At 39.6% G+C, this 26991-nt stretch overlaps 1 protein-coding gene across 1 annotated transcript; it reads right to left on the bottom strand.

Moving 5' to 3' along the window:
- Positions 1-140: 140 nt before the first annotated feature.
- Positions 141-18973, bottom strand: SERPINE3 (serpin family E member 3). The gene is made up of 8 exons (XM_008929131.3): positions 18700-18973; positions 14203-14436; positions 12719-12916; positions 7378-7576; positions 6234-6334; positions 4520-4606; positions 2213-2296; positions 141-181 (listed from the first exon to the last, which is right to left on the bottom strand). Exons 1-8 carry the CDS (start codon positions 18956-18958, stop codon positions 141-143), a joined length of 1203 nt encoding a protein of 400 aa, XP_008927379.3. The 5' UTR covers positions 18959-18973.
- Positions 18974-26991: the final 8018 nt, after the last annotated feature.

Below are 26991 nucleotides of genomic sequence, written 5' to 3'. Positions count from 1 at the left end.
GGCTTACTCTCACTTTTTCTTGCATGAGTGTTACTGCTTAAAGCAGTGTTTTAATAAATACATATAATGTAGCTTTTAATTTCTTTGGAGGAAAGCTCACCATAGGAGGAACAGAAGACAGTTTATTTGTTTAGTGGTTATTATGAAGGATTTGTAACTCTTCCTATAAAGAGTACTGAACCTGTAAATGAAAACAATATTAATGTTATTTCAATTTAGAGGCTCACTTTCAAAGTGTAGTTCAGTTTAAATACATAAACTAAACATGGAATTAGGAAATCATGGAATCACTCATTGCTTATATGGAAAAACTGACTACAATTGCACCCTTGTCTTAGAATAATTTGAACATTTCTGTATTAAAAGCAAAAAGACCTTTTCAAGTAGTTGGTAGCCCAAACTAGAAGTTTGCCAAAATCTGAAACCTACCCAAACCATTGGCTAAAGAATCACTTCTGAACTGAGGAAAACAGAGCCTGAATTCGTTGCTTTGTGTTCGTGTTTTAGTTACAGAAGAGGTTATTACAACCCCTTGAATGAAATCACTGCCTCAGATACATTAGATTTGTTGTTGTTTGTATTGCTGTTACCTTGCCTGTCCTTCAAAGGGAATGTGTTCAAACGTGAAATTCAAATTAAAAAACTTAACTTTTTTAATTATTTTGAGCAGAACTATGCCATTTTAAGTCTTGGAAAATATATTTCTACTATTACTAGAAGATTGATGCAATGAAGACTCTTGGTCTGCATAATAATTCATTGTGAACTTTTGGACATAGTGAGTTTTAAGCACCTCTAGATGGCTTGGTAAAATATACCAACAGTCTATCTTGTTTACCCTTTCCCCTTTTCATACCTGAAAAAATTGTCACTAAGTCTGAGGAAACAAAATGACTCCATTAAAAAGCTAAAAGTACAGAAATGTACTTGTGATTTTGAGTTGATTGGAAAGTATTTTATACTTCACATAAAAATCTTGTTTTACAATCTGATTTCCTTCCTTTATATAACATATATTATAAACTGAGCCATTTTATTTACCAAAATCAGTTTGTTCTTAATCCTGAAGAGTCTGTGGCTCAGGCTTCACAGATGAGCTTATTGATGCCTTTTTATTTTAAAATTCTGTGTTAGCCAACTAAAAATACTTTTGTTCATTAACTGGTAATGATTGCCAAAGCACATTTAAAACAAAATGTCCACCAAGGTGTAGTGATTTTTCTCTTTAAAAAATAGCTGCTTGCATTGTGATGTTGAAATGTTAAGATACAGATTTTTAAAGCAGAATATTGCGTACACAGGTATTCACTGACTAAGAGAAGTGTGTTGCTTGGAAGCAGATAAGGAAAACTATTCTCTGTGGTCTTCTTATTAGGCCCCAGTATTTTACTGAACCCTATAAATTACTGTGTTCCCCACTTATGAGAGAAACTTGGTGGTTTGAAGGATTCATTTAAGCTGCAAATTTACTGCATTGCTAAGAATGGTAAGAGCTGTTGGAGATGGCCTGATGTTTCAGAGGAGCAAATACCTACTAAGTGGTGCATAATGCAATTTTTATTATTGCCAACGAGCTATATAGTGTTTTCTTTTGGCAGAGATTCTGGAATAATGTGATTGGACATCTGAAATGAGACAATAATACTGAAGCTAAAGGAGCACTGTGATGCTTCTCTCTCAAGATGTGCTCTGCAGTTTTGTTTGTGGTTTTGGTTGGATTTTTTTTGTTTGGGTATGGGGGTGGTCAAGAGTTACCAGTTGCAAAAGAAATGCTCTTTTTTTTTTTTTTTGGTAGAAGTCTGTTTGCTATCAGTATAGGCATGAGTAAGTTTTATTTATAGGGAAAGATCTCTATTTTAACTATTTCCAATGTTAATCTGGCCAGTTTGTAATTTTAATAGCCCTGTGGAGTTTAGTACTTAATGCTAGGGCATTTAAAATCTTTAAGATCTTTCTAGTGCCTAAAGCTGTTGTAGAAATCTCTGAGCTCGTACTGCATCTGGAGAAGAGGCTAATCTGACTTCTATGAGTTGTGCATTCTTTTTAAGGAAATTAAACCATAGTCTTTATGCTTTAAAAACCCAAACCCCACTGTTCCCATGTTTGATGAAACTTCCTGGATTGAAGAATGGCAGGCTATTTAGAAAGAACTGGTATTGATTTCAGTGCTACTTGTGAAGAATTCTGCTCCTGAAAGGCAGAGCATGCATACCTGTATTAACTTGTCTCAGAAAAAATGTGAAGGGTCGGTCTGCTTTGAAAATAGGTGTTCGAGATCTTTTTAGTAATACCATTGCTGTAACGCAACAAAGAAAAAACATTAGTAAAATGCATCCCTTTTCTTTGCATCTTCTGTACAGTGCCCTCAAGCTCTGATGTTTAGTACCTTGAGTTTTGAGTTGCTCCTCTGCTTTAACTATAAACCAAAAATTTTATCCAACAGTGAAATCAGTCTGAATTAATGAGTCCAGAGTCGTGAGACTACATGCAGGTGATTTGTGTGTATTTTGATGCTGAAGTGAGTCCTTCTGGCTTTGGATTTCAAAGGTAATGTAATTTTTGATGTTGTTGCAGCCCTTACTCTTCTGAAGTCATACCATGCTATTGCCTCACCTGTTAGCCAATTCTTGGCTGTGCTGTTCTGATGAAAAAGATAAGCAAGGCACAAATGTAGTCCCTTTTCTAATTGGGAGACATGGAGCAGAGAAGTATCTGTCATCCTGGAATTTCCCTTGTCAGAGCTCTGAACAAAACCAAAGTATCCTCAATCTCAAGTTATGATTGATTTTCCCTTCTCTGTTTGTGGGTTAATTATTAGATTAAATAAAGAATCCTTAAGAATTATGATGGCTCAGCTATTATTAAAATACATCTTCTTTAAATAAATTATTCCTTGTAGCTATGTAGTTTTAAGAATGCATTGTCAAAACACCCCAATACTAAAACCAGCAGATTTGGATTATTTTTTGAGATGTTAAAACAATGGAATTAATTTGAAAACTCAAGACACAGTAAAACTAGTTTGAGTTTTTTAGGCAGTGTTTTAATGCTCATAAAAAAGTGCCTGTTTTTGCTTTCAAGCCACCAAGTGACTAGATCCAGAACTTTTAAAGTAAACAAACATATTTTAAAATCAGCTTCTTGGTCTGACTGGAGTTAAGGGAGTTTTGGCATTGGTTTCAATGGGATAAAGATCTATTACCCTCAGATTGAAGCCATCTAAAAGCTTTTATTTTGTGTAGGGATTAGTAGAAAAATTATGAGAAGTAATAGAGAGGAAAATCGTTTCAAAATTTAAAACTGTATACAGCTCTGCAGAAAGGTTAACTTGGTTACATCAACTGTTCACTGTACACCCACCTGTGTACTACATGTGTCAGATTCAAAACTGTTTCTAGAGAAATACTATAAATACACCAACTCAGGTGTGCTCAGGTTCCTTTTGACATTGTGACTGTGGGACATTTGGGTGAGGGAATGTGCACACTGCAGTAAGGTTCACTGCTCTATGTGCCTCCTGAATTCCTTCTTGGAAGCAAGGAGGAGAAGTGGGAGAGACTCAGATCTTACCCTGATCCACAGTCAAGGACCACCACCAGCATTTGCATTGTGCGTGTGGAGCATGTTTACAGTTGGCACAGCCCAGGGAAGGAGAAAGATGAGAAGTGGAGAAGTGGTTAATGATCACCCTGCTGCTGTGCTGATATTTGAATGGCTTGAGGGCAAGTTCAGCCTTTTCAGAGAAGGAATGGAAGGGGTTTAGGATTACAGTTGCCTTCCATGCTTGCTTGGATCATCTGAGGCTTCCAAAGACAAAACAAGAAAAGCAGGGCCTTCTTTGATAAGGCTCATGTGACCAATTAAAAAAAAAAGGGAGGAAGACACAGCTCATTAATTTTGGTTCCCCTGCTTTATGTAACTTGTGTGAAGGATTTCAGATGGTGAAGGTAATTTACTGGCTGTGTAGTCTGTAGCTGAGATTTTACTCTGAATCTCCCTGTTCACCCAGCCCCAGCTGCTCATGAGGAAATGATCCTGTAGCAGAAGCTACTGCATGTGAAGGTCACACTTCAAAGTATGTGAGAATCAAGCCTGTCTTTGTAAAACTTTCCCATCATTACTTTTAGTGCTATCAAAGATATCATCTTCAAATCTCATAGCAGTTCAGGCACTTTAGATAAAATATTACCAAGCTTTTCTCATTATTTGTTTTTACGGTCTGGATAAACATATTTGACCAACAGAAAAATAAATATTTTCTCAAACAGAATTTTCCCTGGGTTGATAAAGTTGTTTTTCATTAGAGCCATTACATGTTAGACTGAGATGAAAAATTACAGATTCTTATGAACATTTATAAAGGTAAAATGAAAGTGTGTTAAATATAAAAGTTTAAATTTAGATTAGGCATACATTTAAATGCTACCGTGCTTGTTTGCTTTATTTTAAATAAAAGGCTAGTAGTTGGTTTTGTAAAAGGCTCCAGAAATGAGAAGTTATGTCTGTATATTTGATTTACCTGTAGCTCCTGATGCCTTTGTACCATCTTCTGTTATTTCAATCTCTGCTTTGTGAATAGCTTCCGAAATGTAAAGACTATCTTGATCTGAAAAAAACCATGTTAATAGTTATTTTCTGAATTCCATTACAAACTTATTTTTAAAAGTAATCAGAATGCTTTTGCCTTTTTTTCCTGCAGAATCTAAGGATCATATAACTGTTAGGTATTTTAACCACCTAAACTGGTTTTCCCCTATATGGACAACAGTGGACTGAATGCTGGATGGGAGTTACTAGTTTGAGAGGTCTCCAGGTTGTGGTAGAAGGTAAGGTTACATGGTGAAAGTAGAAACTAATTAACGCAGTGAGGACGAGGCAAGAACTGAGGAACCATTGAAAGGAAAACAACAGGAAAAAAATGCTCTTCAGGAAGAAACAATGGGACTGTGACATAAAATGGAGCTTGGAAAAAAAAAAAACTATTTCAGAAAGCTACTGAGTATTACAAGCCTGCTTCTCTCCAGCTGACTGTGGAGGGCAGAAAGCAGGGAAGGTTGGCAGACTTTTTTTCTTGTCAAATACTTCTACAAGCCTTATCCTCTGATGGAAGCTACCAGTGCGCGTACAGAGGAAGGAAGCTGCTAAATTATATTGGTTATGGAGTTAATTTCCTCCAAGCATGTGTCTTATTTAAATAGATATTAACTTTATAAAATACATCTTTGCACACTTCATCAGTATATTAATATTTGTTTGCAATAAACAAAGCAGCAGGCTTTAACAAAAAAGTGAGCAGCAAAATTATTTTAATGTGCATCTCTTTGCAGTCTGAGATATAGAACATAGCAATAGAACACTGCTATGTTCAATTTTAAAAGTGGCATGAAAAACTCCGTGAGAAATGTGCCTTCTGAGGTTCATCTCAGGAAAGTAATTTTTCTGTAAGAGCAGGTTTGAACGGAAGGAATTTCAGTTATTCACTCACATGCACAAGAATGTAAGGTGCTCTCTGGGCTGCTACCACTCTGAGTCTTTAGTATGAGCAGAAATGACTAAGGTGAAAATCTTTGTGTTGCTGGAAGTAGTCGAAGAAGAAAGAAAATTGATAACTTGGATTCTTTTTGTATTTAATATTAAATAGGGGCAAAAATTTTCCAAGGAGCAGAAGAATTTCAGGCTTCCAAAACCAAGAGTTTAGTCATAACAACAGTATTTTAGGAAAGGAAAGTATAACTCCATCCACTGGTCACTGGATTAGCAAGATAACGTGACCTGGGCGTATACCACTACTGTTTGTAGTGTTAGGAGCTGAAATACAGACTTGTTGGTCCAGCATCCCTTACTGTTTAATGACTATTTAAAAACACAAATAGGATGCTTTAGTACAACTTGCATTCCTAAATTTCTGAATAAATAAACATTTTTCAGACCTATGCCATCTTGACAGTTTTAATCTTAAAGAAATCAGAAGGAAAAAGTAAGCTCAAGACCCAAACCAACCCTCTCCTTTTCAGGTTCTTCTTTTCCACAAAAAAGCTCAAAATTCTATCAATTGGCAAAATTGATAAAATCAATTGATAGAATAGAGAAGTTGAGGTGTAAGCTGTGTTTTGGAATTTCGCAGAGAAAGCAGTGCAATTAATTCAGATTACTCAGGTCTACCAAATCACTCAAAGGTAGAAGTCTACAACTGTTGGGTCGAGGATCATTTTGTATTTAGTCAAGTCTCTTACCTGAAATGCCTTTAAAATTAGCAGTGATGGGATCAAATGCGTCTTTAACTCCCAAGGCAGAAAAAACTGTCTTTAGGTCAAAAAGGCTTTGAATACTGAACCTGAAATTAGTATGATAGATTTTATTTAAATGCTGGATTTGTAGTTTCGTAGAGTTAAAAGCATAACAGATGCGATTTATTGCAAGCCTTTCCATTTCATCCATCTATTCCTGTATGAGACCAGTGCGTGCTGTCTGATTAAGTGTACTTTGCAGAAAAGGACCTCATCTTCACCTGAAGTTGTTAATAGAAGGAATCCCTCACCACCATCTGTTGCACTCACATTACCTTTCAGTCTTCTTGACATATGAACTCTGCATTTTCCCAAGTTTGGCTATAGCAAATGGCACTTCGAACCATTTGCCAGTGATTAGCTTGGAGAAAAAGAATATTAATGCATAAACAGTTTCTCAGGGCTTCATTAATGTGATGAATGCATAGTAAGAGATGTGTAATGAAGTCCTTCCCTGCTGATCCGTACAATAGGTACAGCCACAAAAGGCCTCCTGTACTTGCTTCCTCCTGCTATGCAATTTCAGTGGAATAGATGATAGAAAGTACCTCCAGGGTGTGTGTGTTTGCTAACAACAGCAAATGGCTAAAGTGGAAAAAGAATGATGTGAGCTTGGTTTGTGCATGGAAAAGATGGGTATGACTATGAGGGTAGGGGTGTGCACAACTTCTTTGTACAGTGCCTTTTTGTAGTATACTGACAAGTTTAAAAAACACACAGTAGTGTGTATTTACAAGGTTATATATTTTTTTTCTCCCTTAAGCAAAGAGAAAAATGGAGTGTGGGAAAGGTCCGGCAACATATCTCTTTTAGGTCTTTAAAGGATTGTTAATCCCTAACAAATTTTGAGTAAAACCTGTAGGATCAACTGCAATACTTCATTTTTTTTAGACATTACAGAGCATACCAGGAAGTCTTGTCATTCCCAGCTCACCTGTTTGTGCCTTAAGAAAGGCCATCTCTGATCGTGAGATGAATAACAAAACAGAAAGCATGTCACTTGATTTTGCTCACACATTGCTCGTGAAGGTGCTATCACATGAAATTCTGACAGTTGAAGTAGTGAAGCTATCGTGCTAACATTGCTTACCTAGGTAGAAAAATATCCATCTTTGTTCTCTTTAAGCTGTTGGCCCAGAGGGTTATGTCTTTGGCAGAAAGGTGAGACTCAATCTGGGACAAAGGTGTTCTTTTATGGCTGGGAAGCACTAGGAACATGCTGTGTTTCTCCCCCAGGTAGGGTAACTCGACCACACTGAACGCTTCCAGAGCCGCAGTCTGGAACTGGCCTGTGGGTGGGCAAATGTAGACCTTATTTCATCATCAAAGTGGGAAAACTCCCCCCAAACCCACAACCCCAGCTAGGGTCAGCAGACAGTTCAGAGCAGCTGCAGTAGGATTTAAGGAATTGTCTCTAGTACATAGATTCTTGTAGCCAGCTCAGGTTGCTGTTAACTCACAACAGTCTCATCTGAACAGAGCTGATTGTGAGAGAGACGTATGTATCTTGGCAGAAAAGTGCTAGAGCAAGTAATAGTAGCCGAAGCAGTGCCTCAAGAGAGCATGAGTATTTTATTACTTTCTCATATAATAGCTGTCCTCCTTGCTCAGGGTTTAAAAAAATATTACCAAGGCAATGACAGTAACTGTGATGACTCGTCCTGCAATGCATGTTCTTTAACTAAAGATGCAATTTTATAATATCTTTCACTAAAATTTTAGTGCTGATAGAAGTTACAAAAACAAAATGGAGTATCCTAGTTAATTAACTGAAATCTACTTTGCCTCATGTTTCTGTCTTTGTGACTTTTAAAAATCAGTATTAGCCTTATTTAAAAAAAAATAGTTATATTAAACAATAGCTTATGCTTATTTAAGCATCATATTTATAATTTTTGAAAATCTAGGCACAAAAATCTATCAAAATCAGATGAAGGTTATAAAAACTAGTCTCAAGAGTAAAAGCTGGAGGGCTTCCAAACTTGCAATTGGTTATACAACAATTTGTAATAACCATTTTAAAGTACCATTTTAATGCCATTTTTCAAAGAACAATTTTACCAGGCATTTCTAATGGACTCTGTTACACAGTAGAACAGATTCCACTATCACAATTTTAGCTTCTTATTTTTCCATCTGAGAATCCAATAAATAGCATTTCAGGAACATTCAGTACTAGTTAGCAGACCAGGAGTTAAATGCAAGCTTAACATCTTATTGTTGCAAGCAAACATCTTATTGCCTTTGCTGCAGGCTATCCAAAATACTCAATCTACTCCTTCTTCACCTGGCTGTAGTACTTGTAACTTCAAGGTGCTCACACTTTCTGAACCAGGGGTTGTAAATAACAGAATATATGTAGCTTATGTTCATAATATCTAAATATTCGGCAATATTTACATAGCTGTAGGATGTCTCAAATACTTAGCATACAATATTTGTTAGTGTTGCAGATGTGAACTAGATAGGATTCGTAAAGTGTTGATTATTCTGCTAGATTAAATCTTAGGCTCTTAGATGAGCCCTCCTGCCTTGCACCATGGAGAGAGAATTGCTCTGTTAAAACTAACTCCCAGCATGTGGATCATTTGCTGGGAAAAGATGTTCTGCTTTCCAATGGGCAAACAAGGAAGATTTACATTTGTAGTGCACTGGGCGTGAGTGGTTTAATATGCGGGCATGCTGATATTTTGAAGTTAGCACATTCTGCGCAAAGGTTATACAGTGCTTCCTTATTTGTTAATTAGAAAGAAAATCAAAGACTTTATGCTATTGAGTCAGAACATTTAGCGTTCCTTGCTTGAACTGATTTTGAGCCTCCCATAAGGATTATACATATGCTAAATTAGAATTCAAATGTTGTTAACAAATGGCTTGGAAAAATGAATATGTAAAGTAGCTGCAGTGTTTAAGAGGTGTGTGTGAACAGTAATGTTGACATTTTCTTAAAGCAGTGTTACTTATCCCCAGGCTGGTTTGTTCTTTGTGGCCATGTTAAAAGGATAAACAATGTTGTGAAAGTTGCAGTTGGTAATAGGTTACAGCTAATCTTTCTCACTCTGTGCTTTGGATCCTGGTGGGAGACAGCTACTATCATTTAATAATGACAGAAAGTTATCTTGGGCCTCTGTTTAGTTATACTGAGCCAGTCTTTTGCATTTATTTCAAATTGATTTGTTAGAAATGTTTCTGTCACTTTTAGTGACAAAGACTGAATGGGCTCAATCAAGCCTGACAATCAGCAAATTTTAAATGATCCCTTTCATTTTGGCTTTCCTTAAAAGTCTCTCCAGCTGCAAAAAGCTTACATACTTCAGGCTGGATTAGTATTTTGGCTAACTTCCTTTTCTGTGCAAATATTTAGTGCTTCAGCTACCTACTTAAGGACGATAGGATGGTGTTCTTGTGTTCAGGCAAGTGGTTAAATAAGCAGAACTAACGATTTCACATCAAGTTTGCAAGGATTCTGGTGCAAATATGGGGTCAGACAATGCAGTTCAGCTGCTGAATTCCTGGTCACTGGCTTTCCCTGACTATACCCACCTGTATAAGCATTGGCAGCCCCCTGCCTTCTGTTGTTTTGGACCTCTCATTTCTTTATTTCTCTCTGCTAAAAGAGAAAGTTCGGAGAAAAGGTTCATTCTTAAGGTAATAGCTGTATTTGGTGAGCTTCTTTTGCCACGTCCTTCTGAAATACGTGGTGCTCACCAAGTATGTTCCCAAGAAACCTATTTGTTTACCTCTTAAAGCAGTGAAGGGTAAGGCTGTTCAAGACATCATGGGTAGCAAAAGCCCTTGCTGTGAGCTGGTGATACAAAATCACCCAGGACTGAAAAATCGAGTTGATGTAGTTCATGTTGCTCAACAACAAGGAAGATGAGGTGTAGGGTTTTGGAAAGGGAAACTGCACTCCTCACTAAAGTAATTTAACTTGTAAAAGGTTCAAATGTAAATAGGATGGGAGTGTGTCAAGTCAGAGGTGTGAATGTGGTCAGGAGCTGGCAGTCCCAGCAGGAGGAAGAAGCAATGGTGGGCACACCATGAGTGTCTGGGAAGAAGAGATGCCACAAAGAAAGATGTAACTGTAAGGACAAACTTGCAAAGAGCAGAAGAAATTATTTTTTGACCAGGTGGATTATGGTTTAGAGATAAAAAGGCATAGAAATAACGAGCTGCTATCTGCCTACTTAATGTGACTGTTGCACAGCAAAGGAAAATGTTTTAGCCATATAAGCTATTAAGACATATAAACTATTAGATATTTTTTTAGATTCGTGCCAATTATTTGTTGTAACCGGTGGCAAAGAAATAGTCTGATGACAGAGCAAAAGATAATGGTGAGATTCCCAATGGAAATGAAGAAAAGAGTAATTACACTGCCAGAGATGGAAACAAAGTTCACGTTACTTGACATCATAAGTTCTCATCACATTAGAGAGATGAATAATAATCTGGAGCCTGGATGATCGCCACCCCAAAATATGAGAAGAACTTGGATTTGGAATTGCAAATAAGTGAGCAAAAATTTTAATAGACTGTAAATTCAGTTGTTTCCCATGATTGGAAAAAAGGATTCATTTATAAAGAAAAAGAAAGTAATCTGGGAAGTTTTAGAAAGTCCTCTGGAGAAAAGAATAATCAAGTCACAGAAGGAAATAAAAAGTGAGATAAATTGCAATATAAAGTAAACTAGCAAACAAATCTATAAACTTTTTTGGCTCAGTAACTAATTTGATAAAAAGGCATAGATCCAGCCATCTAGTTTTAAATAAAACAGCAAATATAATTTCACTATGGCACTATTTACAGGTAAAAGTGATGGCAATCAGAGCAGGAAAAGAAAAGCAGCAAGCAGGTACTTAAAGCAATGTAGAAGAGGGGCTCCCAGGTTGAAAAGAGTTACTAGTGGCTTTCCAAAGTATTGTCCACACTAAGACTTTCATCAAAGACAGTGATTTGCCATGACGACTAGCGTGGTGGAAATCAAATGGTAGAGATTTCCCCCCCTTCCCCTTGAGGACTCATCAGCTGGAAAAAAATGCAGAAAGGAAAAAGGCCCAGGTGGGACCAACCTTGAGTAACCACCCTGAGCTGGTTCTGTGCTACACTATGCAAGGTACTTTTAGGAAGACATAGAAATACTAAAATCATTTTAGCAAGCATGAATACAGCTTCATTAAAAGTGTTGTGTACATTCCTGATCATTTATTCTCAAGAAAGATTGATTTAAATTTGGAAAAGTGCAAAAAAGAACTAGTAGAGAATTGGAGCCTCCTTTTCGAATAGCTTAGATGAGCCAGCTGCTTCAGTTTATCTAACAGGAAGTTGAGAGACAACTTGGTGACTTGCAAATAACGTTTGGGAGTAAATATCAAAGCTGAAGAGAAACTATTTAACTTAAAGCTGGCATGATGTTAAGAGATATAAATCGGTCTTGAGAAAATTTGTACTTGGAATTAGGGAGGTTTTTACCCAAGTGCACTTCTGAAATTTAGGGTAGAAGGGAAAGGAGCTTTTTATATTTTGAAAGAGATTGTATAGCTAACTGGCATAATTCCTGTTGGTAGAAAATTAAGCCTGCAGCATAAGTCCTCTTGTCAGCAACCCACATACATCAAGCCTTTGAAAGTAGTCTACACTGTATTCATATATTATAAAAATAAAAGTTTGACCTATATTTATAGTGGTTTAAACCTGTGCTGAAATCACTCACTGATTTGGTTTAAGCACCATAAAAAATTATCTTTTCTTGCAGAATTTGGCCCTGAAGATCTGAGGTTTTACCCTAAAGTCTTGGAAACAGGCTGTGACTAGAGACACAGGAATGGGTGTGCAGTGCTGGTGTTCCTGGTTATGCCATCCTCCCTCGGTGCTCACACACTCAAACAACAAGCAGGGATTAGACTGAGGGGCCAGAAAATTTTTTATTTACCTTACAAATCAAATTGGCTTGATATAGTTTTAGTCTTAACTGCCCCTCTGTCATGGGTTCAAACGTGCTTCCTATGGTCCTCCTTTTCTAAGCAGCTTTATTTAGCAAGCTCCATGCTATTGTAAAGGACTTTTTATACTGTGGTACCCTCAGTCTCTTATGTTCCTTTCTCCTGGTCCATTATCTTGGTGCCTTTTGGTTGTTTGCTACAACTGACAAGTTTATTATGGAGTGCTAGGAGGTGTTGGTCTGTGAAGAATGGGACAGGGACAGTAGATATTTTAGGAACCATTCTGAATGCAGAATCTGTTTAATCAATGCTTGGGATTATAAGGAGTCAAGTTGGTCACCTAGGTCATCTCTTTGTTTGATGGGATTTCTTCTGAGACTTCTCTAAGCTAGGAAAATAACACTATCTTAGTGTGGTATTTGTGGAAAATAAATAAAGAAAACTGTTCCAGGTTGTACAATAGCTCAAATCTGGATTAAGGACAGTTACCGTAGTTAACTTCAGCTGTATGATGCATTGTGGGCACTTTCAGGGTTGAGCCCTCTGATGTGGTAAAAGGCAACATCTGAGTGTCCATAAGGGAAAACTTCTTTTGCCACGTGCTTCTGAAATACATGGTGCTCACCAAGGCAACCTGGCTGAGCGACGACCTAGCAGTCTCCAACAGCATGCCATGCACATCCCCACCTGCATGGAAAAGAGACAGGGAGAGGGACACGTGTCCTACTTGCCCAGGCCTAAAGGCCAGGTCCGTGGGACTAAATAAAGCAAGTCGGGACCACTCTCCATCCCGAAGGGCAAGAGGCAAAACTCATAAGGTACCGTCAACCCTCTACCTTCCCCTCCCCACATGTACATGGACCTCATCTGGATTGCCTGCTGGTCCCTGCTCTCCCCAGAACTGAGTTTGAGTTGGGCAATGTTGAGCGTCAAAGCTGTGCCAGCACTGTGCTACTTGCTGAACAGTGCAGATGACAGCAACCCAGTGTTCAGCACCATGCCCTGGCTCTAACTGGTGTTCTAGGTTAAATCTGCCCAGGTGTATCTCAGAGGTGTTCATCATTAGTACCAGAAATACCTCATGGCATGACTACAGACTGCTTTATGAAGTAACTAAGTCACTTGGGGCTTATATCCTAATTTTCCCCTTCTCCTGTTTACTTGTCAGTTCAACTGATCCTGCTTTGGGTATCTCAAAGATTTCTGAAAGAGTGATCTGCTTTTAATTCATTGATATTGCAATGTGAGCACTGCAATATGACCTCTCATTTTAGTACCTGCTTCTAGAGCAATACACTTCTGTCATGGAGCTGGATCACTTCTTAGTGTTCATTTGAGAAAGACAGAATTTTTTTTTTCGTTAGTTTCAACAACTTTAATGTGTGTATTTAACATCAGCTCATATGTTGCTGGCCAAATTAACATTCACATAAGTTGATGAGGCAAATCAGGGACTGCTTTGCTCTGCTGCTTCTTAGGACTTTCTTTTTCAATTATTTTTTTCATTAACACCGAATTTAATTTCATTACTTTTCTTGCTATGTGGAAAGTAAATTCTTTTTATTTCCCATTTTGACTTTTTAAACTCAGGGTCTGACTGCTGAGCTTATGGCCCTGCATGTTCCCCATAGCACCATGAAAGCATTCAGTGCCACAAACATCATCCCTGGGGAATCTGGCTGTTCTCATTAAAAGTGAAAACACTGCAAAGGATTGCCATTTTAAAAATTAGAGGAATGAGACCAACTGGTTACCAGCTTGATACTGCAAATTTATACTCGCAGGTTCAGACCTATTCCCACTCTTTCTTCACGTTAGAAATGAATGTCAGCACAAGAATTAGGTTTTCTGGCTTTCAGCCTTGGTTTGGACAACACAGTGTGGCAAAAAACTGTACTTGGTTTAATGCAATTTCTCTCATCACTCTTATTTTACATGTTATTCATGTGCATTCTTGTAGGTTGCTGTGTTACCTGCAAGGTTACTGGTGATCCATTCCTGTATTTGGGCCCTGGTTCTGTTGGGGTCAGTAAAGTTGGTTTGCTGCAGGCTGCTGTTCGCCCAGCGTGCGGCATGTGCAGTGAAGTGAGGCGAGAGCTGCGTGCCAGCATCCACAAAGAAGGAACATGCCAGCTGAACCACTGTGCCTTGGCTCGAGTCGGTCACTCCTTCATACACTGCGCGCAAGAAGTCCTGCGCGCTTTGATCTGCCAGGCGAGAGAGAGGGAGAAACTGCAACTATCATGTTGAGGTTAAGGATTGCCCCAGGGCTCCACAGCTCTCTGCTCCAGTGCTGGCACTGGTGTCCTCTGATTGTTAAAGCACGGAAGCACCCTTGACTTTATGGAGCATTACTGTCAAGCACTACTGTTGAGGGCGATGATGCTCTAGGCATGGTAAAGCACTCTTCATGGTGCTGTAGGAATCACTCTAGTGCAGATGTGTCAAGCAGCTGAACTCACATCAGGTTCACACCTCTATGCAAATGCACCTCTGAACAGTTTATAAGGTACATTATTTTTTGGTTTTGGACCCTCTCTGAGTTCCCGTTAGTGAGATCTAGTACCTCTGGCAGTGACTGGCCACAGTACCACTGTCTCCTTCTCTTACCATTATCCACCTATCCCAGGAAAGGCATCTCCCTTATAGCCCCAGGTTAGTCTGCTGCCCTTGGCCCCTAGCCATTGTTTTCTTTCTTGAAGGATAGTGTCCCAAACTGGCCCAGTATTGGTGATGAGCCCTGGCAATGCTAAACAGAACTGATGGTTGCTTCACATGTGTTAGAAGCAACTCGTCTATTCATACAACCCACAACCATGTCTGCTTTTTTTTCAAGTACAATTGTATTTCCCATTCAATATTATTTTCTTCTAATTCCTAAGATCCCTCAGATCCTTTCCAAAAACTACTATTTTTTGACTCATGGTTCCCCAATTTGGATGACTGATTATTTCTTGTAAATGTAGAATTTTGCACTTGTCCTTACTGAGTTGTATCCTATTCAGTTCACATGTTTCTATGACTTTCCAGGATCCTTTTAAATACTATTCTGGTCCTCCAAAATGCTTGTAGCAATTACAAGCTCAGTGTCATTCCAAAATTCAATAGTGTATTCTTTAGTTTGCTGTCTACTAATGGAAATAGTTGAATAATGCCCTGGTCTCCTGTTCTGAAAAGCTCATAGTAGTTCAACGGTGGTGGCTTCTGTGATGGATACATGGTTGAGGTGTGAGCCCAGAAGGAACATGAGTCCCACAGACTCAGAGAATCCTGTGTTTTTAAAATCACTACGTTCCCATAGACTCCCTTGAAGGGTGATTTAGGAGCCATTATTTTTCTCAATTGCAACGATTTGTGATTGAATGGTTCATGCCAAAGTGACCTCCTGAGGCCTGGGACTCTCACCCATCTGAACAACGTTTATGTGCTCTGTGTCAAATCTCCTCAAACTTCCTGTGTTTGCAGTTCAGCCCCTTTCCTATATATCTTGTTGTATTTTGGAGGAGACTTGCCTATGTCCAGATAATAAAAGTTGAGATTGCTACTTGCCTTTAAGACCTTTCCAACAAGTTCCTCATTCTATAACTAAGTTTTCAATGAGGACTGGGAAATGTCTGGAGTACTGCTTTTCTTTAGCAAGACATCAGTCCCTTTTGGCTTTGTGGGACCACCAGGAACTTTCAGATTTCACCACCTAGTGCCCCAATATCTATGTGAAACCTCAGTAGCTCACTGTTGTACATGAATTCCTTGCCACCATTTTCAAGGTGGGTTAGTAGTGTGTCCCTTGCTGTGGTACTTGGCTCAGGTGCTCCTCTGCTTTGGCTTGAAACCCTGGAATGCCCTGGGCAGCTCATAGGTATCTGGCTCCCCATGGTCATGGCTGAGCTCACCATTATGGCTGGTTGGAAATCTCTTAGTTTTGAGTCAAGAGGCCTTAGGCAAAGGGAGTGATCACTCAGTTTCTCCAGTCACCTGTGGATGTGGGCAGAACAGGAGGGAAGTCGGGACTGCCATCTGGGATGTGAGTGTTTTGGGGTGGCTAACCAGGGAAGTGAATCCCACATGGACTGACCTGTCCCAGGCTGATCAAATTAAGGGTCCCAGGTCAAGGGCAGGATAACCATGAGACTCCAGCTGCCAGACAGGTCATCAGGACGCTTTTACTGCATTGTTTCAGATTCTTCATGGGGCAAAAGAGAGTTGCACATCTATTGATTTTTACCACCTGAGAATCCAGTGTGTGTTTTCTGACCTCATAATACTACTTTAAGTAGCTAACCTGGAGGAAGACTAATCACCTATGGGAAGTTTGGTATTAAAATTTGGATCTATCACTCTATAAGGGGTAAAATACTGAACTCCTTGAACAGATGTCTAGAAAACTCATGTAGTCTGAGGTGTAAAGTGCTTTCCTTGTGTGTTCTGTGTTAGTGTGGGAGCATCTGACGAGCACTCTGGAAGATGTGAGAAATCAAGGATGGTAAACTGGAAGTAGATGTGGATGTGAGAGGTGGTATCCCAGACTTGTAACTTCCCCAAAGTGCTTAGCTAACCAAAGTCCTGAATTCTTACTTGGAGAAGAGCTCGAAATTGCTTTAAAATACTCTATTGTTAATAAAATAAATCAGCTAGGAGAAAGCATTTTAAAGCATGTCATTTTGTTTGTTCTGTCTACAGATACATCCCCTTATGCATTGTTTTTCTTAGTATTAGAATAAAAGTGAACAAATCTTCCAAACATTGAAAGAAGATTACAAGTGCATGTAAGAGCAGATTCTCTGTGAACAGTGAATAAACCATCAATGTTTTCATTGTTTTCAATCTGCTAAGGTTTTAACCTCATCCTTCATTATTGTTTAGGGCAGACCAACAAAAACATTAATACAAACATTAAGTTGAAGAAAGGGATTTTATCACATATGCATACCTATATACTTTGGTTTTACTCATCTGATAGGAAATTTCATCTCAATATTTGATTTATTTATTTTACTTATTTATTTGATTTAGACCATTTGAGGAAGTGGTTTCCTTCCCCATTACTGGAAATATGCTGTTATAACCAATAGCAATAGATCCCATCCTACTTTATTTTCACATTCCTGCATTAATATTACTGAAAGCAAAAGCTCATGTGGCTTGTGCCACAGACAGCTAAAATGGAGATATAGTGTCTCCCTGCTACAATGTGCCACATGAGAACATAAAAGACCTAGCAAGTCATTGACAACCTCTGCACTTCTCTTTGTTACATTTTCTGTGGAGATCTGTGCTTGAATTTCACTGTGAAATGTTATTCTTTAAGGTTCTTTCTTAATAACTGAGCCCCTAATGACCAGAAGTATCAAGCAAGGTATAATCCTTGTATGAATTAATGTTGTTTAGGAACTGAATTTACAGAAATAGGAGTATTATAGGCAAGAGTTCATTGTATCAGCTGCTCATAATATAGATGCACTGTTCCTATGGCAGTTCGTGTAGCTGATAGCTGTATCTCTATTCATCAGCCAGAGTTAGCTCCTACTGCTGTGTTGGTTTTTGAATATTAATCTTATACAGAATGGTGATGGTAACTAAGTCAGGTTGCAGCACAGGAAGATGAAATTACTGTAGGTTTTATGTTTAGTTTTCATACCCTGAAAGTGAATTTTATGCTGAGAAATAGCAGTGTCACGTCTATACATAAGTCTTGTATATAAGCTGCAAATTTTGAAGATGAGGCAGTCATCTGCTTTTCATAAACATTCTGCCCATAATGTAAAATAGTTTTTGACATGTGATGTGAGATGGTAGGATAATCCAAAGCTAAAATGAAAACAGCATCCTTAAATTAAGCTGCCTTAATGCTGGATTTAAAGACATCTGTCTTTCCCATATCCCTTCCAAATTCCCAGTGAGTTTTATTTTAGCCTGCTTTCAGGGAAAGATGCAATTGCACCATCCATCTGTCAATGTGTATCTGTCTGCCAGTCTCCTTCTGATAACTTTTCATCTTTTTGGCCAGTTGTAATAACATCATAAGTCTTAAAGATAATTTAACTTCTATAGGTTTCATTTGTTAATGGGATGGGAGAGAAAACAACTCTCCTCTGCCTGGCACCTCTTTGCAGAGCACACAGGGGACAGCAGGGCACAGTGGACACGATGAACCTCTAGGAAATCTGGAGCAATTCTGCTGTTCATGGAAGCGTCTTTTCTAAATGTAGCTGTATTTTTGTGCCATAAGAGAGTAAGCACTGATTCAGGAAAAAATGGAACAATAACATGTATATCAACTACTCCTTTGAGTTTCCTTTGTTCAGCTGATACCTGCCTATCAAAGATGGAGAAAACACTCCTAAACTAGATCTTGCAGTGAGACAGAAAATGGAAGTTTAATATGACGTGTCCCATTCCTGTCTCCTTATTAAGCTGTGAATTTATTAAAAAATGTAAGACAATAAGTATTTTTTTTAAGCAGTACATACCATGAATGTTGTATCCTAGGGCATCCTGCAGCTCTATAAAGGTATTTCCTTGCGCTCCAAACTGCAGCAGCTCCAAAGAAACAGCCACACTTGCTGGAGAGACTACCAGATTGGTTCTGTTCTCTGCTTCAGATATATGCCGGTAGAGATTGATGGCGAATTCAGTTTTCAGCTCTTTCAGCTCATCATAGGAGATGCAGTTTCCTTTGGTTAAGCAGCAGGCAGAGAGGATAAATGCAGAGAAGGAAATGGGCAACATGAAGGCAAGCTGGGAACACTCTCCACCAGGTAATCACACCTGCAATTCATAACACAGATATATTTAGAAAAGTAATAGGCTGAGCTGACAGAGGAACTTTCTCATTCCATCAGTGCTGACATATCACTTGTAATAGTAATGATCACTATTAAAATACTTGTCCGGTTCTACTCAGTAGCTGTTGTCATTAAAAAAAAAGAAAATAAACGTAGGGACATGCTGCTGACTCCGTTGACTAACAAGGATCGAATTTTCCAGAATGCTGTAGCATACAGGATGGTTGGCCATTACAGAGCGCCTTGTCTCCCTTGTGTGGAGACAAAGAACCCCTTGGTTAAAAAGTTAGCCACCTGCACACATGATGACTGCACTTCAGTGCAGTCTCCATGCTGCTGAGCACCCATAGCTCCTTTCTGTCCCCAGCACTCCCAGAAGAAAGGCCACCCGTCGTGAGGTGCAGAAATCTAACTGGATGCTCCAGGCTGGGCTTTAGATCCAAGTTTACAAAAGGCTGGCTTCAAATTTCCCCCACAGATATTCCTGCTATGAAATTTATCCCAGTGAAAATAAGGTTGCATTTGCAAAAGGTTCTAGTGCTTGCAGCACAAAATCACCATGTCGGATTTTTATGGGAAATCAAGCATTGGTCAACTTTATATTAAGAGACACTTAGATTCATATTTAAAGGAATAATGCTAAAATGACAGAATATCTTTCCTTACAGAATTTCAACTTCTGAAGATTGTATGCAAGTATATTTTAAAAATTACTGCACCTTCTTTCACCTCAGGATTTTCTACAAATCTTTCTCCATGCCCTTTGCTCTAGAGAACACCTCTAATGCTTTGCATTTACTCACAGTTAAATTGTCTTGCCTTTCTGTGTCCTTCTGTGTGTCTGAATGGAAGCTGTCTATGAACGTCTTGTCTCCTTCTTTAATAGGTAGTGGAGTAAAGACTAAGTCATGAGACTGCATTTAAAGGGATAGTCAGTGATCAGAGTCTCTGTCGGCGATGTCTGTACCACTCTGTCCAAATTCCTGTAGGCTACAAGCTCTATGGAGAGCCAGGCAAAGCAGCATGCCACTGACCAGCAAATCCAAGGCAAGGAACAAAAAGGTACACATGGAGATAGAGTCAGCAACTTCCTTGCAAGCCCTGCTGGAGCCTCATGAGACTTGTGACCTGCTGGTACCGAGCAAGGCATCTCCTATCTCTCTTCCCACCCCCCTCCTTCTTTTGTATGAATTCCATTGATTCCTCTGCCACAAAGGGGAAGAGAAAGGACTCTCTGTGTACCAGGCACACAGCTATTTTTTTACCCCCACTTTGAAAACTTATTCAGAAATCCCATGCAATTAAAATGTCTTTATTTCCCTTTTTTTTTAATTAATGCCATCCCAAATAGCTAGATTTTCTTTTACTCTTTAGTTTCCGGAAGGAAAGAAACAACAACATGGTACACTTGAAGGAGATTGAATAAGGAAGGGGTTATTTGAATAGACCAGAAGCAGAAGAGCTATGGTTGTGACTGCTCTAAGAGCAGTCATAGCTGCTCATGGCTTTCTTCATGTGATGGGGTCAAAAATCCTCCCTGTCACATTCACAGGTTCAGCCTCATAGCTTCACAATGCCAGTTAAAGCAAGCAAGATTTGGGCTTAAAAAATAATGTAAAACTGCACCTTATTGATCTTCACAGAGTTTGACACTATATATATATTTAGCTATTTCACAACATACATTCCTGTTGGAAGGAGACATTGGGAAACAGTTTATTACAATCAAGCACCTAATAAATTTAGGTGCTAGTTTCATCCTTAGCAGGTGAGGAACAGCCACACAGAATAGATGCAGATACTGGGGCCTGTTTCAGGATCCTGGGCTTTAGACCACATTCCTGCTAGGACTGATGAAGGGGAAAAGCTTGGTCAGTCATAGTCTAGTATAACAGGCAGGGATGTTGATTTTGCTAGAGATTTCAATAAAGTATCCTCATGCTGAAAATTACATTTGAGCTTAAGGGTTTGGCTGAATGAGGACCCCTCTGCTGAAGTTATTAACAGTGTCCACTGGACTGGAGTCGTATTCAGAGGGAATGAAACAGAGGCCACCAAGTGATTTCTCGAAGGGCTCAGAGCTGTCAACAGATAAATTAACTGCGGTCACTGGTGAGGATTATGCGTGTGGGTTTGATGTGATGTTCCCAGAGGCTCCAAACCTGATAAGACATTTCCTCGGTGCCCTGGTTGATACTATCCTGTGGATTTATTAAGATTTAAAAGAAAGATAAGGAGTCCCTGAAGGTTTTAGGCATTGCTGTCAAAAATTAACATTTAATTGCCACTTTGCGAAAATGTTGCTGTCGCATTTCTCATATTTATTTATGGAAGATGTTATTGAAAATTGCACCTGGTATAAATGTTGTGTAAAGCAGCATAGTTTCAGTAGGAAAGGGCAATATGTGTTCTGGGTCTTGTCTCATCACAGAGGGGACTTAGAAATTGGGGGGTTTGTTTCAAATCCTCCCTTTCTGCACGTACTTTAGGAAAGGAAAGATGTGGAGGAACCTTAGCAGCAAAAACAGGGTTTGCAGACAAGGAGGGAGGACTTAATAAAACTAAAACTGGATCAACACTTCAAAGCAGCCATGGGAAATAAGAAATATGCTTTACATATAATAAAGAGAAAAGAAATCCTTTGGTGAATGATGAGAATGATAGAAGGCAGTGGAGTAAGAAAGAAATAAGAATCAGTGAAACTACTGTAGCTGAAAAAAAAGCGATAAAATACTGGGGGAAGGTTGTGAATATTTATCATAATCAAGGTCAGAAACAAAAATTCTTACACCTGTTCAGTTTAGAAACCCAAGTTTTAAGTTTTCTTTCCCAAACTGGGATCCAAGGTTGACAACTGGGTGTCTGAGGAGAAGCTGGTGCCACATGAGGGTGAGTCTGAAAACTGAGTTTGCCAAGTGAGTCCATGGAGCCAGGAACTGAGCTGTCCAAATGACCATAGTCGGGGGGGGGGACTGCAAATCAAATAGGCTAATTACAGAAATCCTGTGTTAGAAATAGAGGTGTCCTGGACCTACTGATGTATTAGGGTTGTGCTTCTTTTGAGAAAGGGAGTTTCTGACTCTTTCTTAAGGATTCCAGCATTTTTATTTTTTTTTTAGAGTCTTCATATGTGCCTGTGTCCTAGTTTAGACATCACATCCTTCTTTGGTCTTAATCTGGCTATGCATCACAAGGTATTGAGGAACGTACTGATACATTTTCTGGAAACCATTTTATTTTCAAGATGCTGGAAATGCATTTAAAAAGGCATGCAACTGACTGGTCCCTAAGACAAGTCTTCAAAGTTAGAAAGGGGCAGAGGTAGCAACTGTATTTTGAGAAATGCTTTTTCACATTGAGATAACAGACTGCCTGTGAAGCAAGTGAGAAAAGGTACAAGCTGAGGATTTCTGGAGAAAACACAGCACAGGGGTGTGTGTGTAGGAACCTGGATCATGGAGCGCTGTGTCTCTGTGGATCTCTGAGCATCTACAAGTACAGCTCTGAAAACTGCAGAGGGATCCCAACGTCTCCATTCCCTCACTGAGCAGAAAAACCACGACTCTTTGAGAGGGAAAACAGCCCCCAAACAGGGAGAAAACTAGTGGAAAGCACTGAAGACAAGCCATAAGTGGTGACTGTTTTCATCATACTGTGTCTGCAGTGTGCCAGTGCTGTTACTGTATGGGCCCTCGAGGTCCTCCTGTGTGACCACGGCAGTGGACAAGGCGACAGACTGCTGAAGCACCCAAGCTGCTCAGCTGACAGATGCCTTCATAGATGGCTCTACAATGCCTGGTCCAAAAATATGCAGAAATAGAAAAAGATGAGGAAAAAGAAACAGTCAGAGGCAACTGTTCTTCAGAACAGCCTGCACGGGCTGCTAGGGACAGAGAGAGATTTCTTTGGAAACCTTTCCCCACAACCAATTGTTTCTCATCGGAGACTGGAGTTTTCTCTGATTTATTAATCTGTGTTCTAAGAAAACCAAGCCCTAGTTTGGTGTGGCTACTGAGAGGAATGAGGGAGCAGTTCAGCTTTTGGGCTCTAGCCAGTTTGGGCTTCTACTGCAGGGACTTTACACAGTGATCTGGAGCAGAATTTGGCCCAGGGAAAGATAAAAGATGAGAGAACCAGTTGGGAAGCAGGTTTTCCTCTTCAGAATCCTCTTGTTTGCTTTTATATGTCAGGTCAGTCTCCCATAATCATAGAATCATAAAATCATAGAATCAACTGGGTTGGAAAAGACCTCCAAGATCATCAAGTCCAACCTTGATAAACTTCCTTCCACTCTAGCACAACCCTATTATCAGTAGGATTACTGTACACTTACCCCTTCTTAAATGATAACAGAATTTAACCTTCTGTCTGCATCTGTTTTTTGTATGCTTGCTCTCTTTAACATATAGAATAACCCTGGGGAAATTAAATAGAATCCAAACCAGCTTCCTTCCTGCTTATATCTCTCCTTCAGGACCAGCACATTTGCTCTGTCAGGAAGGTGGTTCTGCTGAACCTCAGGATAAGAAAAATTTGCATCATCATTTTATACAGAGCTTATTCTATGGAGAGGCAGTTGACTGTGGAGCTGCAAAACTGCCCACTGTGCAAGTTCAAGTGAATTTTCTTACTGCTATCCACATGCCATGTAAAAACTAGCCCCACCTCTGCTTCCCCTGGGGTGGGAGGACAAAATCTGGCTCTTCAAAGGGTGACCACTGTGGAGGGTCATCTTCAAAGAAGAAGTCCATCTGCTCAGTGAGGTGTCATGGTTTGAGCAGATGGGCTTGGTGCCAGTGCCTGGCCAGCCAGGACCTGCTAGGGAGGTCATACAGTGCAGAATCCCAGAATGAAGCTCAATTCTGCAGGAGACCTCAGACCACTTCCCTCATACCCTCCTGCCCAGCTCCATGTGGAAAGAAGTGCTATTAGCAGCAATAGAGGCTTTTTGGCAGCTCCACAACTGGAGGTAGTCTCCCTGCCCATGGTGCAGTCTAAGTTAGAGGAGCATGGGCTCAGGCTGACTGTGACCAAACTGTGCAGCACTTAGTTCTCAATCCTCTTCAGTGCCTGTGGCTCTAAAATATTAATATAATACTTTTGTGAGTTCATTTTTCTGTATCTCTAATACTGCAAGTGGAATAACAGAGGAGTGGTTTTACAGTGTCACCCTGGGAATCATTGTTTCCTGCCCTGCAAGATACATGGGCACCCTTGGGGATACAAGGGCTGATGGGTAGGCATTGGAGGACTGTGTGGGATCTAGGCTCTGCCATGGAGGCTTTTGGGATGAGTCCTGGAATAAATGAGACCTGGACTTTACCCAGGGGCAGTTTTGAAGACAGGTAGTGGTAGCAAACAAAAACTTAGTCAGGCAGTAATTTAATAAGTGGTGTGAGAAATCAGTGCTCAAGTCAAGACCTTTTTCAAGTTTCAGAATAAGTATTTCTAACGTGTTATGTGATGTCTTCTGCAGTGGTGCCTTTTTCTGGTGGGAAGCAGAGCAAAGCAAACAGGAGTTCCTCTTCCACTGAATAAGATTAATATCGTGACAGTGATGAAGTGACACGTGTTTCCACATGCAGAAGTGTAGGCTGAGTAAAACCCCAAATCAAGACAGTTTTCTAAACAACAGTGACTGTTTTTGTTATAAAGTTTTCAGTAGACGAAAATAAAAAAGGCTGAGGAAACACAAGAATAAGCTCACTTCTCTTTTTTAGCTTGATGAAACTTACTTGAATTAAAAAACAATAAAAAAGGAAAAAAAGGCTGATTGAGGAGAGACTAAAGATTTTGCACATCCTTATTTTAATGCAAGTAGTTCTCCTATGCATGTCTCACAGGGGAAGATGGCTTAAGGAACTCTGGGAAAAAATATGCATGAGCTCTAAAGAGATAATCTCAGCTGTGTATATATTTCCTTCAGTGTTATATGAAGATATTAGCAGTACAGCCTCTTCCCTGTGGACTCTGGATGTATGATAAGAGCCTTCCTCAGTGCACAGCGACCTGTGAGGGCTGCTGTCACAGATCAGCTACTTAGCTGCCTGCAGTAGCTCAGAGGTGCTGCATCAGCACATTCAGAGTTGACTTGCCAGTGTGTCAAATGCCACCTCTGCCCCCAAATGACATTCTTTTTGTATCTGCAGATTTAAAATGCTTCTGGGAGAGAGACAGTACTCTGCATGGGGCCCGGTGGAAATTCACACTCAGACAAGACATGCCAGTGAGACAAAAGCAGTGTGGGGAGCAGCACTGTGGCAGCATATTTTCCTCCCAGATGACTACAAGAACTGACAAATTAAATGCATTTACTGTTGACACAGAATATAAAGTAAGTTAAAAGCTGATACCCCCAAATGCTTATGTAACTGACTATCACAGTCTTCCACAGTGCCAAATGAATGATGCCAAGTAAATGACATAGGAAGAGGTCCTCATATGAGAATGTTGCCAATTGCAATTTCTGATGCTGATATGGCTGAAAAGACAGGGAACCAAACAGAAGATGAAATCATGAAGATGTTTATGAAGTTGCAGTGCTGACTTCCCATAACAAGGCTAGCTTTCAGAAAGAGGGATTTAGTTGAGTAGGTAAGAGTTGAACTTAGAGAATGAATAACATGGAAGAACATTATTTAAAGAGCAGCTCTGCATGGGCCACTTCATCAGTTGTGGTCTCCCATGGCCTAAACTGACCGAGGGATCCACGTTGAAAGCCACATTGCCAAACTGGTTTAGGATGACCCACAGCTTTTATATTCTACCTGTCATTTCACAGATACCCCCCCTTCAGCCTGGGGATCAGGTCAGAAAACAAATTGGACCCGACTGAGCAATATTTGAGTGACCTCTGGGGCTGCCAGACCCACGCAGAAGGAACAGCACATCTGCAATGTGTCCCACTGTGGATTCCATGTGTGCCTTCCTGTGCTCACTGCAGTTTCACAGAAAGCTGTTGTCTTACTGTCTCACCCCAGCTTGTGATGTACCCCTGAGCTGGGCAGAGAAGCAAGGTTGTATGTACTTGTACATGTTGCATGCATTTTCTCATGCACCCATTTTATTGCATCAAAGTTTGCCCAAGCTAACCAAATCCTTCTACCCAGGCAGCCCCAATCTTGCATTACCAGCCTATGAAGTAAAATGGCCCTGCTCCACCATGATAGGTAGGGGAGAAAGGGTGGGTTGATGTTTCCATCTCCTTCTACTAGCAGGGCGAAACAAAACCTTTATTCTTTAGGAGCTGATCTGCTCTTGCAGCTTACTCCCCACTTCAGGTTATAATCTCTTTTGGTGACATCACAGGTAGTGCTACGGCCGCCAAGGTGATGTCACAATGAGAAGCTTATGACTGTAAATGGGGAATAAGTCACAAGAACAGATGACCTCAAATTAAGCTAATATCCTGTTATTATATAAATGTCCCTAATACTTATATAAATGTGCCAGTAACAAAAAATAAGAAAGAAAAAAAGGCTCAATGGTCTATCAGTGTATGTGGTGTGTGTAAATTTGACGTTTTCTCATGGACCTGTAGAACCTTTATTAGTGTATCTTGCCTCTAAAAATCTTTCTACTAGCTTCTTAGCTTTTTAAATCAATCTCAGGATCCTTCCCTATGTAACAATATGGTTGCATTTAAAATTAAGAGCAAACCACAAAAGTTCTCCATATTTTGACCTATCCAATAACCACATACATGCATGGCTAAGCATCTCAACAAAATATAATCTGCATTTTAGTGTCATGACTGCATTAAGTACTTTGACCATATAAGAATAAAGAAATCTATCTTGTCTGTGAAGATCCTTGGGCTCCATGAGGAATGCCATAGAAAAGGTGTATAGATAAAGCTATCTAATTATTAGTTGTTGTATTTTTATGATAAATAGGAACTAATAAAATTGAAAACTAGGTATAATTGTATCACAGAAAAAGCTTTATTGTAGCTATAAGAATTATGCTTCATATACT

This window comes from Manacus vitellinus, unplaced genomic scaffold, assembly GCF_001715985.3.
Source record: "Manacus vitellinus isolate BGI_N305 unplaced genomic scaffold, ASM171598v3 scaffold_2_pilon, whole genome shotgun sequence".
Lineage (NCBI taxonomy): Eukaryota > Metazoa > Chordata > Aves > Passeriformes > Pipridae > Manacus > Manacus vitellinus.
The sequence above is the reverse complement of the archived record's forward strand: the minus strand, read 5'-3'. Positions and strand labels throughout refer to the sequence as shown.